The sequence below is a fragment of the Papio anubis genome, chromosome 19, assembly GCF_008728515.1.
Source record: "Papio anubis isolate 15944 chromosome 19, Panubis1.0, whole genome shotgun sequence".
NCBI lineage: Eukaryota > Metazoa > Chordata > Mammalia > Primates > Cercopithecidae > Papio > Papio anubis.
In genome coordinates this window covers 26987065-27007604 of record NC_044994.1, presented here as the reverse complement: position 1 = coordinate 27007604, position 20540 = coordinate 26987065, and the positions used below count along the sequence as shown (strand labels likewise).

Here is a 20540-nt window from a genome sequence, read left to right as displayed (position 1 = left end):
ACACCGTCAGGGATAAAATAACTACTGGGGAAATCAATGTATTAATGGAAATAAATCCAGGTAACATATAGAACTTGAAAATATTTCTTAAAGGCTTTTCCTTTAGTAATTGTACTTGTTTATAGCTCTTAGTTTTGCAAAATTATTTTATATATATCACATCACCCAGATCTTGAAAGTGTAATTCGTTTTGGTTGTTTATTTGTTTGAGACGGAGTCTCATTCTTGCAGCCCAGCCTGGAGTGCAGTGGTGTGATCTCAGCTCACTGCAACCTCAGCCTTCTGGGTTCAAGAGATTATTCTGCCTCAGCCTCCCAAATAGCTGGGATTACAGGTGCCCACCACTATGCCCATATTTCACCATGTTGGCCAGGCTAGTCTCGAACTCTTGACCTCAGGGTATCCACCCGACTCAACCTCCCAAAGTGCTGGGATTACAGGTGTGAGCCACCACGCCCAGCTGAAATGGTAATTCTTTTATTACTTCTTCTAGAGGTTCACTCTGCTTGCCTTTTAGTTAGCTGCTTTTCCCTCCTTATGCTTTTTCCTGAAGAGCTCTTGTGTGGTACCAAGTTGAAGAGTCAAAGCTCTAATTGTGCTTCTCAAAGTTTTTAAAAATCGTCTTCCTCACTCCTCCTCCCCACTCACAAGGAGCCTTTCCATCCCCTAAGGATGCTAAGAAATCCTTTAGGATCCCCTAATGCTATGGAATGAGATTTTGTCCATAAAAGTTAACCTTTGGAGGCCACAAGCCATTGCAATATCCAGTTTTCATTCCCCTTCAGAGTTCATGCTGTAATCCATTCGAGCAAACAGGCATTATTGACCATTGCTATTTGTCAGGAGAGGTAGGGATACAAAAATGAATAAGGAGGATACAAAAATAAATAAGAGATACAAAAATGAATAATGAATGAATGTTGCAAGTTGTAAACCTCCCACCCCCTTTTTTAAAGCATAATGCCATGAAACGAAGAGGATTATTAACCCCATCCTTTAGGTGAAGAAACTGAGGCTCAGGAAGCTTGTTTCTTGCATGAGATCACACAGCTAGTAAAGGAGAGAGTTGAAACCCAAACACGGGTCTTGTGATTCCAAATCACAGGCTTTTCTCATGGATCTATTCTACTTCTTTCCTATGCTTATCAGGCTTCCTTTGCATACTATTTTTAAATCCAGTTTCATATATTTGAAGCAACAGAGCACCACATTTTAGACCGCTGAAGACTTTGTATACAAGGTTTCTATTCTTTCATTTGTTCAACATATTAGCCACTTATGAGTAGCTACCACACACCAGGTGCTCTGCTATGCCACATGCATCAGTTCATTTACTCCTCCCAATAAGCCTATAAGAGGTGTTATTCTTTATCCCATCTCACAGATGCATGAACTGAGGCTTCCAACCCATGTTTGTCGTACTTTGAAGCTGGGACTCTTGAGTACCACCATACACACCTATTAGATTCCAAGTACCATGTTGGGTGCTGGGATTCTAAGGGTGAACAAGACACAGAACAGCCACCCAGGACTTAAAGTGTAGCTGGGTAACCACCTAAGCTCTGCCTCCTGTCAGATCAGCTGCAGCATTAGATTTTCATAGGAGCGCAAACCCTACTGTGAACTGTGCACGTAAGGGATCTAGGTTGCGTGCTCCTTATGAGAATCTAATGCTTGATGATCTGAGGTGGAACAGTTTCATCCCGAAGCCATCCTCCATCCTCCACCCCACCCCTAGTCTATGGAAAAACTGTCTTCCACAAAACTGGTCCCTGGTGCCAAAAAGGTTGGGGACCACCGAGGTAATAGACATAAAATAATCATATCACAGGGCTGTGAATGCAATGATATTGACAGCAGGAGTGGAAAAATTTCTGACTGCTGTTTTCTTCAGGAGCATATAGAGTTTGAAGATCATTTGTTTTTCTCATTCTGAAAATTAGAGGAAAACAAGCATTTTAACTATCAGGTTCATCTGTGACAGTGCTTTCCTGACTTATGAATCACCTGGGAATTTTGTTACAATGCAGGTTATGATTCAGTACGTCTAGGGGTTGAGGGGTGTGAGAATCTGCCTTTCTAAAATCTTCTAGGTGGTGCTGCTGGTCTAGAGACCACACCTTGAGTTGCAAGGCACACACACTCTCTGTGCTTCAGGCTCCTTCCAAAATCTGCTATGGTGGCAGATTAACATGCACTTGGTAAAGGAGCCACTCACTCACATGATCCCAACTGAGACAAACTAATGTATAGCTTAGACCTTACTACCAAACAATGGACACAAACATATAGCTTAGACCTTAACCACCAAACAAACAAAACTAAGGATGTGAAGTCCATCCTTGGTGCACACCACTTTTTTCTTTCTCCTCCTTCCCATATTTATTCCTAGCCCCCAGTGGTGACATATTCACCCAGAATTCCAGGTTCTTAGGGAAGTTCTCCCCTTTTGAAGATAATATGTATTTAATTGATTAACTAGTTTGTGCAAATGCATTAGAGAATGTTTTAACAAAAATTTGTTGTTTTTTTTCTCTGCGGACCGAGATGGCTGTCTCTGGATCTTGTTAAATGGGCACCCTCAATGAGGGCACTGTTATTTTTTTGTGTAGACAATTGGATCAGCTGAAGCTGCCACACATATATCCAGCGTGCTTGAGAGATAGCAAGATGCTTGGATGTCCTTCCAAATTCCGTGAATAGCAAACAATAAGCTAAAAAACTTAAAAACTTTGCATTACTTGTTTCCACAACTGTATACTGTACTGGGACCATTATTTTGCCTAAAAGTATCAGGCTCAAAATGACTTTTGAGATTGCCTACACTTTATAGTAACATTCCTCTCTTGGTGCACTTGCATTTTCAAACTGAGGGAAAATAAGTGGCCACCGATGCTAGAATATCAGGAGTCCTCATCTACAGGGAGATGTGTCCAGAAAATGTATTTAACTAAGTTTTTAAAACCCTATGCATGTTTCCACGGAAATATGAGTTGGTTAGAGGTTAAGATACTGGTATAATTTAATACCTTTATGGGTTAAAGGAATCTTTGAGGGCTACCCTGAGAATCCAACTATCATTTGTAAAGCTGCCTGGTATAAAGAGCATTGGGACTTGGGATATCATTCCCTGGGTTTGAGGTTTTCCCATTTATGTGACTTTGGGCATGCCACTTACACTCTGGGACCCAGTTTTTACAGTTTTCTGTAAAGTACAGCTCCTTAAAGAGCTGCTGCTACATATAAAAATTCTTTAGCAACTATAAATTTCTATGTACATGGAAAATACTTATTAAATTTATCATTATTATTATTGAATTTGAACATTTCTCCTTGGGCCTGATTATAGGGATATAAAATACTAAAATAGAATGAAATCTAGGGAAAACTAACAGCTTAAACAGAATAGGAGGGAATACCTATCTTGAGGGATGGTGTGGATGTGGCCTCGATGAAAAGGGCCCCAAGGAATCCTTGGAACAGGACCTTCTCTAGCCTTTCTGGCCCTGCCAAGGCCTTTTCTGCTGCCTCTTCTGTGATACATGACGTTGGCAAGCCCCAGTTTGACCACCATCTCTCTAAGGTTGGCAGCCTAGGAAAAGAAGAAAAAAAAAAAAAAAAAAGCAAAAAACAGAAACCAAAAAAACAAAACTATCTTTTGACCACAGCTGAGACTTCTTCTGTTAGCTTAAGGTTGAATAGTGCTCATAAGATTGTTGTACGGATTACATGTTTTGTAGCTATCACTTCATCTAACACAGTGCTTAATATCTTTATCTCCCTCAAATTTTTTGGAGCCTAGAGAAGCTGGTTTTTCTTCTTTCTTGCTCCTCCCCATCCCACATGGTTTCCTTTTTCATTCCCCATGGGGATAGCAAATGTCTCCCCATCCTCCCAGTTAGTACAATGTGCTGGAGAGCCAGGAAGCAGCTCAGATGATCCGCAAAACACTGTCAAAACTAAATGATGTGCTATAAACTTTTAAAACTTTGCAATTACGAGTGGTTTTAGTAAAAAAAAAATCCATGCCTCAGTTTTTCATCTATAAAATGGATTAAATGAGATGATCTCCAAGGTTGCTCTCAGCTCTAAAACACTATGATTTATTTAATTTGCTATTTGGCATAAATAATGAAGGGCATATATTTCAAGAGTTATGTACTGATTTTGTGAGACCCTCTCTGTCAACCCTCTAATTATGCCAGACATTCAAGATGGGTGGAACACAACTAGCTTCATTTGTTCCCCTCAGGAGTGAGAAAGTGTCATGGAGCTGTACCTCTGGTCCAGAGTACAGTAACACCACGGCCCAATCAGGAAAAGGCTTTGCTCATCACAGACCCCCCTTTGGGCATCATTTGGCATTAATTTTTAGGTGCCAGGGCCATAAGAGAAGAAATGATTCCCACTTCTGTTCACAACTGTTGATGTATAGTCTTTCTATACTCACTAGCATGACTCAACTACACTCTTAAAAAGGGGAAGTCCCTTTGATTAGGCTCAAATAAAAGGTTGTTATAGTTGGTTCACTCCTGGTGTTTTAAGTCTATTTTCTTCTTGTTCTTGCATGCTTTGGTGCCTCAGGCAGGTGCTGTATCGGTGCCCAGGCCAGGCACAATGGCTCTCGCCTGTAATCCCAACACTTTGGAAGGCAGAGGCAGGAAAATCCCTTGAGCCAAGGAGATCTAGACCATCCCGGGCAACAAAACATGACCTTGTCTCTGTTAAAAGTAAAATAATAATAATAATAATAATAGCTGGGAATGGTGGTGTACACCTATATTGACAGTTATTTGGGTCACCTGAGCCCAGGAGTTTGAAGCTGCAGTGCGCTATGTCTGTATCACTGCACTCCAATCTGAGCAACAGAGTGAGATCCTGTCTCACTCATTCATTCATTTATAAATAAATCAGTGTTAGTAATTGTGCAGTAGCACAAACTCACAAGATTCAGGCCTTAGTGTCTTGACCTGTATTTTGAGGCAGCACAATTCAACTCACTCCTGTACTCCATCAGTGGTTCTGCTTTTTCCATGTCTTCCCTTATCTCTAATGAGATGTGATATATGGATTCTTTATTTGTCAGCCTAGGCCAACCGAGGGAGAGGCAACCCAACACTAAAAACCACATGCACAGGGAAACGTGAGCTCAGGAAGTTTTCTGAGTGGGTGCTTTTTAAAATGTGTCTGATCTGCCGGAAATCACACTGCTTTCGTATTTTGAACAGCTATAATGGCATTCTCCATATGTTAAATGGATGTTTAAACTTATCACTGCATCTGCCTATTCCAATTTAAAGAATTCAGTGTGCTAATGGACTATCAAAACTGCATATTTTCCTCATGTTTAAAATGTAATTTATGGATTCCCCAAAGGAAAAAATATATAGTTCCCACTCTATTTTCTATTATATTTTATTATAAGAAAATGAATTAACAAGCACCTTTCAAAGCACTGGGATATTTTGTGGAGAGAGGATGGGTAAAGTTATGTAGGATGTTTTCATTTTATTGTGATACCGGAGGTCACAAAAGTGAATTGAGTTGGCTTAGATTGTACTTTAAACACAGCTGAGGCAAGAACTAGGTCCCTTGACAATCAGTTCAAATTGACTTATTGTTCATATAATAAAGTACAATAAGAATGATATCGTGTCCAACTTGCAAAAGTTTTGAGTGAAGATCATTGCACAGACTTTGAACTAAGAGGGGTAGTTAGAAACAACCATTCTTTGTCTTACTTCACGTTTTCTTTTGAATATTTTGGTAGCTATTGCTGCCTCCACTTTATCATTTCTCGAATTTTACTTGTCTGTAATACTTTTGCTGTTTTAATTTTTTAATCTCTAGAGCTTCTACTCATGATGAGTAACAACATTTACATAATTTTTCAGCTAGAGAAATCAGCGTTCAAAAGTTGCTCAACCAAAGTCACACAAAATTATTAACAGGGTGGTAACAAAGCTTAGGGCTAAAAATCATTCTTTAACATTAAAAGAAAACCCGAAATATAAAAAGCAAAAAAAAATTCACACAGCTTTCAGATTCCAATAGCAACACTTAAAACACCACTAGGCCTCACAATAATATAGTGTTAAAAATCTCTTCCCACTGGGATGGGCCACAAACCCCAAGGGAAAATATGACTCAAAATATGACTTGATGTTATAGAGCACAGTACACAACGATTGTTTTACCTATCCCACGTGGCTTACCTGCGTCAGATTGCTCAACAAGTTATACTCTAAAGGTGCCAGATGACTCTTAACAAACCCCACCCAAGGTCCCAGGTCTGGGCAAATTACCATGAATAGTATCATCACAGACACTCAGATAAGAGATTCCAGAAAGCCTGATATACTCTTCCACAAAAGAGATGAACCTAACCCCAATTCACAACTCGCCTGGAGCTGTGTCCATGGTGATGGGTAAGTATAATATAGAAGTAGACTCCCAAGAGGAGAAAAAAGGCCACACATTCTGGAATTATACTCCTTTTAGTCTTGCAGTCTGTGTGGCTAATTGTGAGAGCTGTTGGTAAGCAGTACCAGGAGCCTCTTGTTCCTTTCAAATAAAGCAAATAATAGTTCTGTAGGACAGACGTTTCTTGTTTCTGAGCACAACTTGGTTCCAAAGCTCTAATCAGTCTCTCCTGTTACTCAAAACAGGCTCAGTGAACGAACACAGAAACAGAAAACCAAATAATGCATACTCTCACTTAGAAGTGGGAGCTAAACATTAGGTATACATAGATGTAAAGATGGGAACAATGGACACTGGGGATTATAAAAGGTAACTGGGAGAGAGAGAGAGAAGAGGAAGAAGAGGGGAGGAAAGAGGGAGGAGGAAGTGGACAAGGGTTGAAAAACTACCTGTTGGATACTACGCTCATTACCAGGGTGATGTGTTCAATTGTACCCCAAACCTCAGCATCCTGCAACGTATCGTTGTAACAAATCTGCATGTGCCCTCCTGAATCTAAAATAGAAGTTGAAAAACAAAAAGCAGAGGCTCAGGAGCTGATTCTCCCTCCATCACATTATCTGTCCCCAAGTTCACAAAACATTCCTTCCACAATGAAAAGACCAAGGGATCCATGGATACAGTGAAAGCTCCCTAGAGTTCAGTTATTGCTTAATGTTTTTTTGTGTTTCTTTTTATAGAGATGAAGTCTCAGTATATCGTCCAGGCTGGCCTTGAATTTCTGGCCTCAAGCAATCTTCCTGCCTTGTCCTGCCAAAGTGTTGGGATTACAGACATGAGCAACCATGCCCAGCCTGATAAACCTTAATATAACTTAGAAACAGCAGTGTAGAAGTACCGTGCTTTTGACTGTCTAAAATTTTAAAACAAACATCTAAAAAAATTCCCTAGGGCATCAGTGGTTTACATTGAATGTAGTGCTAGATGAAATTTATCATAGATGAGAGTCAGGATTGGAGAAAAAAGTCACATCTGAGATTTTTAGATAAGAAATGTTGGTTTTTCTAAATGAAAAAAAAAAATGACCTACATTAAGATTCCAGATAAAAATATCCCAACACCTGTCAGAGTTAGAAATCAATTCTCCAACAGTCCACCATATATCTTTCCTAGTGCTCCTTATCCTCTCCTGTCAGATAAGCATTCTCTTCCTCCTAAACCCTTACCAAAACCTGCCAACTGGTCAACTCTCACACCAAGCCTCAAATGTCATTCCTCCCAGAGGTATTAGTATTTAACAAAGCAGAAGAAATAAAGTTTTGGCAGTGGACTTCCAGAAGTTATTCAGAGAGAAGCATTCCCCACCAAGCCTGTTTTTTAAAAAAAAGACTGCAACGAAAGGGCACCCTCTAACAAACTGCAGTCCCATGGTGGAGAGCACCCTCTCTGAGTGCACAAGAAGATTCTCATTGCAATTCTTCATCTACAAATCATTGTATTGGAAAATGAAACAATTCCCAAAGTTAAAATCTTGTGTCAAGCACTGTACTAGAATCTGGGGATATGGAGATGAATACAAGTTAATTGCAATCTTCAATGGGTTGACATGCAGGGAGAATGAAAAGCAAACCAAATATGGGTCACCTAACTCACTCCATTGAGATGGGTGGAGGCCATGGTTAGGAGGTTAGGAAAGGCTTTCCATATCAATGTTTCTCAAATATTAATGCCAAACAATAGATTACCTGGGGATCCTCCTAAAATGCAGATTCTGAATGAGGATGTCTGGGGAAGACCCTGAGGTTCTGCATTTATGAGATGCTCCTAGGTGATGCTGATGCCACTGGTCAGTGGACCACAATTAAAAAAAAAAGAGAGAGAGAGAATGTCTCGCTCTGTTTCCCGAGCTGTAGTGCAGTGGTGTGATCATAGCTCCCTGAAGCCTTGAACTCAAGGGCTCAAGTGATCCTCCTGCCTCAGCCTTCCAAGCATCTGGGACTATAAGCATGGCACCATGCCTGGCAATTTTTTGAAAATTTTTTGGTAATCATAGAGTCTTGCTACGCTGCCCAGGCAGGTCTTGAACTTCTAACCTCAATAAATCCTCCTGCCTCAGCCTTCCAAAGTGCTGGATTATAGGCATGAGCCACCACACACAGGTGAACCACACATTTTGCATACCAAGAACCTGAGATAAGACAAAGTTCAAGCTTGAATCAACTAACACATCCAAGACAGAAGAGTGAGAGAAGGCACAGGCAAAGACCCCAAAGCTAGAGACATTAAGTTGGACAAAGGGAACATTAAAAATGCTAAGGAAATGTTTTATGTAAGATATTGTTGAATGTAAATACAGACAAGAAGAACTTTACACAATAATAAAAATAGTTTTTGCAATAGTTGCATAAGGGTGGTTAACATTAGGAGTACTTCCTCCCACACCCGTGCTTTTTGGTTTGAACTCTCACTAATGAATGTATATTTATTTATTAAAACAACAAAAGGATAAATAGATTTCTCCTTTGTGTGCTAGTGGGGGAAATTCCACCCTGGGATGTTTTAAGAAAATGACCATGCAGGCTCTTCCAATTTGGGGTTGTATGATTGGATAAGATAAAAAACTACTTAATAACTAATCACAATTATGTAATAATGTAGTAATAATCATTTGCTGAGAAAGAGTGCAGGCAAGATTACACAGAATTCTAGAAGAAAAAAACAAAACAAAACAAAACTTGTCTTTTGATTTCACAGAGCAATGTCTACTGAGGAATCCATTGCTTGGTACCCTGGAGCACATCACTGTTCCCCAGCCATGAGAACTTTAAGGTTCGGAGAGCAGAAGGGAGTGTGTGGCTGATGTGGACATATATAGCCAGCAGCTACATGTAAGATACATGCTCTGTGGCTTCGTTCCCAGTGTGTAGATGGAACAGTTAAATGAACATCACCCTTCTTCCAAATCAGGCATGTTGAAGGAAACCACATCCTATAATAGTCAACTGCCAGCCCTACATGAAGCAGATCATTAAACAAGTCTTAGGACATCACTGTACATCCTACAGTCATAAAGCTGTACACAAACATTATCTGATCTCGTAACTCTTGTCAGACTTCGCTTTCTCTGACAGATGAAAAAACTCAATTTGAAGGATGTTGATGAAGGATATTAATAACATCTCTAAAGTCACCCAGTTAGCAGCAGAACTAGTTTTAAAACTCAAGCTACTTGGCATTCTTGTTCCAATTTCAGAATTCATTCCATGATATAATACTACAACTTCTAAAAGACAGGAAAGCAGGCATAAAGAAGTTAGGTTTTAGAACTCAAAAAGAATTATCTATGGACTCTTTTTGTTACTTTAAAAAACTTTAAATTTCACAAGAATAGTTTGGAATCTCCCATAGACCCAACTGAATCTCCTTTTGTCCAGTTTTAGAGGAATCTGGGGATACAAGTATATGAATATGTGGTATTGGTATATAAATACTGTTCTGTAAGTTACAATAATAAAATGAAAAACAAAAGAGATTTGCTGGTGATCTGAGTGCCAGGAATTGTGATCCACCTAATTTACAGGTTAATAATCAAGGACAATCCAGAATTACATATTAGGCTGTTCATTTATTCCATGAGAGTCTTTGAAAAAGTTGACTTATAGGCCAGGTGCGGTGGCTCATGCCTGTAACCCCAACACTTTGGGAGGCCGAGGTGGGTGGATTGTTTGTCCTCAGGAGTTCAAGACCAGCCTGGGCAACATGGTAAAACCCCGTCTCTACAAAAAATACAAAAATTAGCTGGGCATGGCAGCATGTGGCTATAGTCCCAGCTACTCAAGAGGCTGAGGTGGGAGGATCACTTGAGCCCAAGAGGTGGAGGCTGCAATGAATGATGATTGTACCACTGCACTCCAGCCTGGGCAACAGAGAGAGACTCTGTCTCAAGAAAAAATTATTTTTTCAAGTTGATTCATAATACTGTAAATGGCCATTAAGGAATTTTATATGAACAAAATAGAAATACAATGGTTTCATACCTGGAAGATACTTTATCTATCTTCTAGGGAGTGAAAAAAGACAGCTTATTAAGGATTATTCAACAAGGTATCAAACAAAAATACCAATTTAATGTGTGGGAAAAGTGAATCCTCTAGTTCAGGGCTTCTCAAACTTCAACACGCATATGATTCACCTGTGTTTGTTTGTTAATGTTAAGATTCTGATTGAGGAAGTCTGGAATGGAGCCTCAAATGCTGCATTTAAGACACTCCCAGGTGATGCTGATGCCTCATCTGGGTAGCAAGGCATCATTGCAATCACTTGGAATCTCATTTTGATTAGGAACATACTGTTGACATCGTTGATGGATTGCTCACGTTAGCCCTACTTGAACTAACAATATACCTACTGAAGTTTTTATTCTATTAAAAAATTGGTGAAAGAATAGAAAGTACTTTAAAATATCTTACAAAATAAAAAAGATTGCTAATTTTCTAATTCTTGTTTTACTTTTTATTTCCTCTCAATTTAGTGCATTGCGCAAAAAAACTTCAGTTAATGGCTTTTTTCCTTTAGCAGGTGAAGGCAGCTAAGACATTTTTAATTCATTAACTCATAAATATAACCTCAGCTCTTTTACAGACCAGGAAAGCTAGTCATTTTGAAATCTATTGTATCATAAAAGTAGGATTGCTGAATTTAGCAAAAATAAAAATTAAAAACCAAATAACAAAAAAATGAAATGCTCAGTTAATTCAAATTCAGATACATTAAAACAAATCTTATCTAAAATCAAATTTAACTGGTTATCCTGTATTTTACCTTGCAACCCTAGAGAAAAGCATACCTCCAAATTCTAATTTATCTTGACGTGCTGAAGGCCAGGTGCTGGGATGGAGAATTAACAGACCCACTGACCATGTTCCCTAAACATTTCAACTGTAGAGGGAATTGCTTCTGGATTTGCCAATACTACATCACACACGTGGTTATTACGGCTGATAATTTGTGGACGCTCCTTTTAGGCGATCTGTGCCCAGGAGACCACACTTTTAAAAAAATCACAACAGAGGGCAAGCTGGAAGTGAAACTACCGAAGAGTCTTACTTATATCAATAGCTTCTTTCCCGGGAAGAACCAGGTGGAGCAAAACCAGCAAGGTCTTCCTTCTCAGGTCTCTCTTTTTTTCCACTTTATGGAGAGCTGAAGCAGCTCAGTGGGAAAGCTAAGACAGTAGTTTCTTGGTAAGAATCATGAAAGGTTTTCCTTCTTAATATCAAATGCTGTTAAGTTGATCAGATTTAAGACGATCTTTGAAAGAAGGAAGGAATGTACAAGGTGGTTTCAGGCCCTGTCATCTCTTAACAGTTTTTGAAAGCCTTTACCAGCTTTTAAAGGGGCAAGCTAATCCTCTGATTTCATTTTTATGTATGATGTGCAGTAAATAGTTTCGGGTACTTCAGCAAAACAAAGGCATCTACTCATTTCTAGGTGCCTTTTCTTGTGTATTTACCCACCTCCTACCTACTTCAAATACCGATAGTCATTCCTGCCATGATGTTTATAGTAAGTTGGGGCCAAGGTTTGCCTGTTAGCAGAACACTGTTGGATGTTTTGCCTCTGTTTAAGCAATTGATAATTATGAAGTCCCTGCTGTAGTAAAAATATAGTAAGTCTAATTCTTTTCTAAATTTAGAAATTAATTTGGAGAGAACTATTAATGCTATGTGTATAGAACAGGCTATATATTTCATACCTGGAAGATATTTTACCTCTCTTCTAGGGGGTTAAAAGAGACAGCTTATTAAGGATTTCAACAAGGTAGTAAACAAATATATAATAATTTATATATAATATATAATATATTATATATAAAAATATATTATGTTATATATTTAATATATATTATATCTCATATATTAAATATATCATATTATATATTAAAATATACAATATATAATGTATATATTAAATAATATATTATTAAAATGTGAATCTAGATTATGATAAGGAAGGGCAGTTAATTTCACTTGGATTGGTTCCTTACCCCGTCAGCATGGGAGTTACACATCAATCTCCAGCCATCCCTTTCCTCCTTTCCCCCATCAGAAGCACTAGGGGTTAACGTGGAAGTCAGTGACCTAACATGCCATTACTATCAATAGTCTTAGGATGGGATTAAATACACACAATTTTTTGTTTTTAGAAATAATTTAGCTGATGTTAGGTACCTCAAAACTTACATTAAGTATAATGTGTTGTTTGATTTGGTGAAAAAGGAATCCCTTTGTCTTTTCAGTCTACAAATTGCAGCTGATTCTGGAAGGGGTGAAGAGAACACCCGTTATATACAACCCTTCAAGTTGCTCTATTATCTAAGTGAAACTCATCGCAAACTCCCATTCTGTGACATTAACAATTCATCAAAAGGAGGAAGTTCTTTTAGCTGAAGGAAGTTTTATGACAAGCAACACTTAAAATAAAAAATTGAGACTCCTTCCCATCAATGTAGTTAATATCCTTTCTAGAATCTTAATAGTAATCTTTCCAGCTTTGAGCAGACTGGAAATAATTTAAGATGAATTTGGAATTTCTGGATTATAATCTGGTCTACTTTTTAATTTGGAAATTTTAAACAAAATTGTCCACAGCATAATGTCAACTTTAGCAGTGTTAGTAACCATGTGTATATCTTTTTAGGATTTAGTGATCCTTGCCATTACAAGTAGCAAGCAATTTACATTAAATGTATGTTTTAGAAAAGTAGTGCTATTTCCAGGCCAGGCACTGTGGCTCATGCCTGTAATCCCAGCACTTAAGGGGGCTGAAGCAGGTGGATCACTTGAGGTCAGGAGTTCGAGACCAACCTGGCCAACATGGTGAAACCTCATCTCTACTAAAAGTATAAAAATTAGCTAGATATGGTGGCGTGTGCCTCTAATCCCAACTACTTGGGAGGCTGAGGCATGAGAATCACTTGAACCTGGGAGGTGGAGGTTGCAGTGAGCTGAGATCGCACCATTGCACTCTAGCCTGGGCCACAGAATGAGACTCTGTCTCAAAATAAAATAAATGTAATTAAATGAAAAGGAAAATAGTAGTGCTATTTCCAAAAACAGCAAGTTTCCACATCATGTTAAGTGTTTGAAGTGACAGTCAATAAAAATTTCTAAATCTGAATAAATTTCCAAATTATGTCTTAATATACTAAAACAAGCATATGAAGGCCCTCATAGGTTGGAAAAACATTGGCTAAAGAGTTAAGGGAAGTGTTCACACTGGGATGGCTCTTAAGGACATGCTTTCACATCTTCTAGAGCTCTGGAAATGATTACTAGTTAGTATTGCACTATTTGGGCTTTTTGGATTCAGAAGTTATACGGTTGACCATATCACTAAAATTCATATATTTAGAAATATACTGCTTTTTGCAAAGTACGTACACAAGAAGAATATGAAAATAAACTGTCTTTTATTTTTAGTGATTAGTTGACCTATAGTGGATAACTCCTTTTTTCTTAACCTTCTCTAAGGGAAACAAAAACAAAAACAAAAAAAACTAAGGCTTTAAGTGAAGAAATTTTTATTTAAAATTTGAAGTATGTTAAACTGGGGTAAATCAGAGGTCTGCAGTTTTGCTGTCAATATTCTAGGTTTTGTGGGCATACAGTCTGGTTCAACAATTCCATGCTGCCACAGCCATAGACAAGATGTCAACAAATAAGTGTGGCTGCAGTCCAATGAAACTTTATTTTGGACACAGAGATTTGAATTTTATATAATTTTCAAGTGTCCTCAAGTATTTTCTTCTTTGAATATTTTTCCATGACTGAAAAAATATAAAAACCCATCTTGGCTTCAAGGTCATACAAAACAAACAATGGGTCACAGTTTGCTGATCCTAGAAACAGATGGAGTTGTGAGTTTCATCTCAACACAGCTTAATGTAATTGTATGAAGTTTGTCAGTGATTTTAGAAGTGATAGATTACTAGATTAGGTTTATTGGAAGCAAATTTACCAATTAATTATATTCGATAAAGCTCTGGTGTAAGAAACATAATTTTGGATACTTCTCAAATCTTGCAAATTTGGAACAAAAATTTTGTGAAATGAAGAGGTTTGAAATACCAAAGCCAGACTTTTTATTATCTCAGATTAAAGAGTATAAATTCTCTTTCAATGTTTAAGATGGTTGCAGTTGAATTATATAGGGTTGGATGTATTCTTTGTGGCCTCCAATAGGTGAATGCTGCAAGGAGAGATGGGAATGTGCTTTGAGGGAGACAGTCAAGCATAAATTGGAGGACTCCTTAGTGAAGAGGCACCAGGCATTTAAGATTTCTATGGGTGGTGGAACTAATCTGTAAGGGTCTCTAGTAAAGTTTACACTTCTATGACTTGGAAAAAGATTTGAAGAACTTATTATTATGGTTACCTAGATAAAAAGCTAAAGATGGCTCAAAATGTTTGGGGTTGGTTAATTCCAAAGGTTAATTACTTAAGAATAAAGTTGGCTGGGCGTGGTGGCTCACACCTGTAATCCCAGCACTTTGGGAGGCTGAGACAGGTGGATCACGAGGTCAGGAGATTGAGACCATCCTGGCTAACATAGTAAAACCCCGTTTCACTAAAAATACAAAAAATTAGCCAGGTGTGGTGGCAGGTGCTTGTAGTCCCAGCTACTCGGGAAGCTGAGGCAGGAGAATGGAGTGAACCCGGGAGGTGGAGCTTGCAGTGAGCTGAGATGGCGCCACTGCACTCCAGGCTGGGTGACAGAGCAAGACTCCGGCTCAAAAAAAAAAAAAAAAAAAAAAAAAAAGAAAGAATAAAGTCGCTGAGAGAATGATGTATGTGAGTAGAGTAGTTTCTACTTTTTGAGGAAGGAGTTAATTCAAACCAGTCTTGTGTAGCCAAAGCCTCAAGGCAAGACGGCATCAAAACCTATATGATGCAATAAACACTGGAAAAGGAGTCAATAATCCAGGAGTCAATGCCTTGGCATTGCCGGGATCACCTAACTTGTTGGATTCACTTGCGCAATTTGGCACCTGGGAATACCATTTACCCAATTATGTTTAAGCTCTGATATGTTAATAAGACCAGAGGGCTGTATAAATTTAAGGTAATAAGACTGGGTGGTTCTCGTCTGTTCTCAAACACTTTAGAGCTTATAAAATTGAGATGACACACTTTCTCCTACTCTACCCCTTTTAGCCTACTTGTAAATATTACAGAGGTAGGTATATATCATACTCTGAGAAACAATTTCTCACTAATATGAAGTAACCTGATTAGTCTTTTTTTTTTTTTCTTTTTTTTTCTAGATGGCCTCTCCCTCTGTCCCTCAGGCTGGAGTGCGGTGGTACAGTCTTGGATCACTGCAACTTCTGCTGCCTCCCCAGGTTCAAGTGATCCTCTCATCTCAGCCTCCCGAGTAGCTGGGACTACAGGAGTGTGCCACCATGCCTAGCTAATTTTCATATTTTTTAGTAGAGACGGGATTTCACCATGTTTGGCCAGGCTGGTCTTGAACTCCTGACCTCAGGTGATCCACCCGCCTTGGCCTCTCAAAGTTAGTTCTGTTTTTCTAAATTACTTTATCTCTTATGCCTCCCAAAAAGGTGTTGACATTTCAGAAGTGCCTCTCCAGTTCTTTTTCTAAGCTACACAGAAGTGAGAATGAATGCATTTATATCATTTTGGCCTTTGGAAATTCTTATTAACATATAGTTTTGGTTGTACTTATCACAAAATACATCCAACTTCTTACTTTTAATATGCTGGTGATTTAAATGTACTTATGCTAGTTCAATGGGCAATACACAGGTGAAAATAAAAGCTATTTAACTGTCAATCTATTCTATAATGTCTCTCCTAGCTCATTAAATTCATATGTGGTTTTTCACAATAATAAGTAGAGTGAAATTTTGTGAAGTGATTCTTTGGCCCATCAGAGTGTGGTTAAATGTGATAATAATTATTAGTTATGCTCAAAATGCTAAATTGTTGGGTATAAAATGTAAGTGAACCAATGAGCTATCATAACAAGAAAGAATTGTAACAGGACTTCGGCTTTTATATATCCGGAATGTCTGTCTTGGAAAACAACAAACTGAATGTACTCAGGACGCTTTGGTTTTCAGTGTTCTCCCCATCTTTTGATACTCTTCAGTACGAACAAGCAGTATCAGTAACTCACAAAGTCTGTGCGCCTGCTTTGGGGGCTACAGACATTAAGGCCCCCACAAGAAAATAGAATACCAAGCAAGCTACAATAGATGCTATAAGAGAGGTTCAGATGAACTTCAATGGCCAACAATATTGAGTGCTTGCTGTGTGCAAGACACCGTTGTTCCTCCTTAAAGAAATTGAGGGCCGGTGCCGTGGCTCACGCCTGTAATCCCAGAACGTTGGAAGGCCAAGGCAGGTGGATCACCTCAGGTCAGGAGTTCAAGACCAGCCTGGCCAACATGGCAAACCCCCATCTCTGTAAAAATATAAAAATTAGCTGGGCATGACGGTGTGTGCCTGTAATCCCAGCTACTCAGGAGGCTGAGGCAGGAGAATCACTTGAACCCAGAGGCAGAGGTTGCAGTGAGCCAAAATTGTGCCGGCCTGGGCAACAGAGTGAGACTCCGTCTCAAAAAAAAAAAAAAAAAAAGAAAAGGAAATTCAGGATGGGGAAGAAAGCATTTAGACAACAGTACAGAGGGTGACAGTGACATTAAAAATAATGTCTTCACTATTTTTATTTATTGGTATTAAAACTGAAAGAAGAAAAAGAAAGTTTGTTTTTTGACGACTCTAAGATAACCTGTTTAAAGATGCAAAGAACCAGAAATAACAGGTTATCCTGGAGTCGTTCTTTTGGGATGACTTTTTTTTAAAGGCAAGAAACCTTTGGTTAATAGCCAATAGGAGGTTTTATGTAAAATGTTAAGTCTAACCATTTCTATTTAAATAGATCCTTTAATCCACTCCTGGATGTATAATTAAGTAATATTTGACTTTTTTGTATGCAAAAGTTATGTGTTACATATTCATCCTACTTCACATAACTGAAATAACCCAAACCAGTTTACACTTTCCCAACAGTTTTTTTTAATATGCTTCCCACCAAGGAAGTTACAGGATGTCTAGTTAGCTTTGTGTTTCCCCTTCTAACAGAAGAGGGCATTATATGAAACAGGCAGAATGGGGTACTTAAAGGGAGTGGCTCCTGCAAGCTAGTAGATCCTGATCAGATATTAAAATGTGCTTTCAAAGGAGTGGAGTTTGTGCCTGTCAACAAACTACTCGCTGTAATTACTTCCTATTCACTGGGATCACTGTGCAGCCTGCTGACTCACCAGGCTGCTGGAGTATGTTTCTGCTGGGTTTCCCTACTGCCTGCTACACATGAGTCATCACAGGAATGGAAGTTTCTATCCGTCTCCCTTAACAACAGTGCAGAAACCAGGCATTGAAGTAAGCTTCGATCTTTCCAATCAGACCCTAGCCAGGCAAGGGAAAAATGATGTGGTAGGTGTCACCACCAGCTAGGCTGCTAGATCACAGCTCCCCACCCCAGGGTGTTAGTCATCGGCACTCCAGTTTCAGCGTCTTTTCTCTCACCCACCCAAGTAGTTAAAGTGGCATCTTGTCTTGCAATGCCTGCTGCTTGCTGCTGGCCACTGAACTCTTCCTTTGCTATAGAGTTTTCCCAACTCGGCTGCACAATGAAGTCACCTGGAGTTGTTTGTTTTTGCTTTTAAATACTATGCCTATTTCTCACTCCCAAACAACCTGATTTAAATAGTTTGGGATGTGATCAGGACATCAGGAGTTCTCAAAGCTCCCCAGGTGATTCCATATGCAGCAAAATTTTAGAACCAGTGCTTTGATAGAGACCCACACAAGAAAAATTTACCAGTTAAGCTTATCTACCAATCACTTGGTGAGCTCCCAGACCTCTTATCTTACCCCTAACTGATGTCTTTAATCAGTTTGGCAGAAAAGAACGAAAGCAAAGTAAGGAAGCATTTCATTTCCAGAGGGGACACAGGCTAACCAAGAACCATACCCCTTTTGCTTGATAAAAATTTGGCCAAATTTAGCGTTCAAGAGAAGCAGGGGAAATGTTGCCATTCTTCAGATTACCTTTTGATCTCTGTTCTGTTTCATTCCACAGTGTCCTGTTCAGCAAAGGTGTAAATTGCGGGTCCTCAGATTAGAAGTAGGTGCTGCGTCTGACCACAATCGCGACCGGTCTGCACACTTCACCCCAGCTGGGACCGAACCTCCGCCTCGCAGCGCGGCCCCAAGGTCGATACTATGCTAATCAAGGAAGTTCTTCCGTTTCGGTGCGCGCTGGCGCGGGTTTGAGCGCTTAACCCTTGATTCTACATTGACAGCACGATAGTGTTTTTAGTGACCTCTTCCTGCCTAGCCGGTCTGCACTATTTTCCTTTTGTTCTTCTTTTTTTTTTTTTTTGGAAAAGGAGATGTGAGCAAGTGATAGAGAAGACACTCAGGGAGGGGACAGCAGTGTTGGCTGGTGCGGAGGTGAAGGAACGGCTAACGTTCGGAATATTAATTACTCCCCGCGCTACTGACCCTGCGAGGACTAGCAGGAGGGGCCTGGGGGTTAAGACAAAGGCTTCTCCTGATCAAATGGCTGCAGCGCCCCTTCTCCGAGGTGACGGCTCTGCCCTCGGCACTGGATTGACGAAGTCACTGGAGGAGTGACCAAACCCACTAGCCCTTTTGGGGTCTGAAAGTCAGCTTTATCGAGCACCCCAGGTTCAGAGGGGACGGCTTTCCGCGTCCACCCCTCTCCCGGCTCTTTGTGGGATTTCTGGCTTCGGCATAGCCCTTCTAAGTGTAGACCGAAGAATTTCCCACTGAGCGGAGTGCGAAGTCGCTGAGTAGCCCTCGCCCTGCGCTCCCGTGCTCCCTGCAGAAGAGCCGCTTGAGCGCAGAATAACAACCCGCTTCCTTTTGCGCCCACCCGGCTCCTGAGTCCCGGGAGCGCGGATGGTGGCCGGTGTCGGAGTGGGAGAGTAGTGGCTGCCGAAGGGGAAGTGCCTGGGGTCCGGGGGATGCTCCCAGGCGGGCGAACGCTAGCGCGCTACACTTCCTGATCTGCCCCCAAGCGCGCAGCCTCTGCCAGCGCCCCCAGCTCTCTCAGTCCCGGCTCCCCAGCTAGAGCCTGGAGGATCTTGCGCCGCGGTCGCGCAATCACGAGCCCCCCTCCTTCACCAACGCCGTCTTCCTACCCTGGACAGCCCCAGCCTCACCCCTTAGAACCAGTCCACTTCGCTTCTGCCAGCGTGGCAGCCCCAACTCCCTCCCTCCCCTTTTCTGGGGTGCACAGAGCTGGGGCCCCGAACCAGAGATGCTACACGCGGCAGCGCGGCGGGGTGCACACCGAGACCGCCTAGCCGACCCCTGCACAACTTCTTGCTGGACTCTGGACCCCCTGTTCCGCTTGCTCGGAGCCCCGTGGGCTGCAGAACTCAGCGGCAGGAGGAGGGGCGGCCAGCCCCTGGCCTGGGAGGGACTGCTCCAGGGCAGGGGGTGTCGGGGTGAGCCAGGGCGGTACAGCTTTAAATGCACTTGACTCACCTGCTCCGGCGCTGTCGCCTCCTTCCTCTGCTGACAGCTGGGGGCTTTGTTTTCTCCACCCACCCGGCCGGCAGCGCTCCGCCCCCTCTGTCGCACGTGACTCGCAGTGTGCCACCGCCGCCGCCGCTCCGCGAGTCCACCCGAGAGAGCCCGGCCAGCGCCGCCCCTTCCCGCGGGTGCGGGTGCGGGTGCGGGTGCGGGTGCTGGTGCAGGTGGGCGCCCCGCTGGGCAGGTCCGAGCCGACCCGCCTGAAGACGCTGTCTCAGGCCAAAGGAAGACAGGATGAATTCGTGACAGGGAAGAAAGTGCCAGCGGGTGAAACAAACTAAGTAGTTTGACCCCACTCGAGAGGGAGGAGGCCTCGAGAGGGAGGAGGCGCGGCTTGCAGAGGGGGCTTGAAAAGGCGCTGCCACACCCTGAATTAAGTACCTGCAAACGGGGGCTTGCACACCAACCGGGGAGCATCTGCTTTTTACACCAAGTGTTTGTACTTCTACCTGGAGCAAGATT

At 41.0% G+C, this 20540-nt stretch overlaps 1 protein-coding gene across 2 annotated transcripts in view; it reads right to left on the bottom strand.

Moving 5' to 3' along the window:
• MAPRE2 (microtubule associated protein RP/EB family member 2) overlaps positions 1-20334 on the bottom strand; it is a 162451-nt gene extending 142117 nt beyond the window's left edge. The window contains exon 1 of one of the 2 annotated variants that reach the window (XM_003914295.5): positions 20031-20334. Coding sequence is in view for 1 of the 2 variants with exons in the window: in XM_003914296.4 (XP_003914345.1) it covers positions 18564-18587 (24 nt within the window). In the remaining variant the exon portion in view is untranslated. Of the gene's footprint in view, positions 1-18563; positions 18855-20030 lie in introns of those variants that run through there. The other variant, XM_003914296.4, reaches the window with a different exon arrangement.
• Positions 20335-20540: the final 206 nt, after the last annotated feature.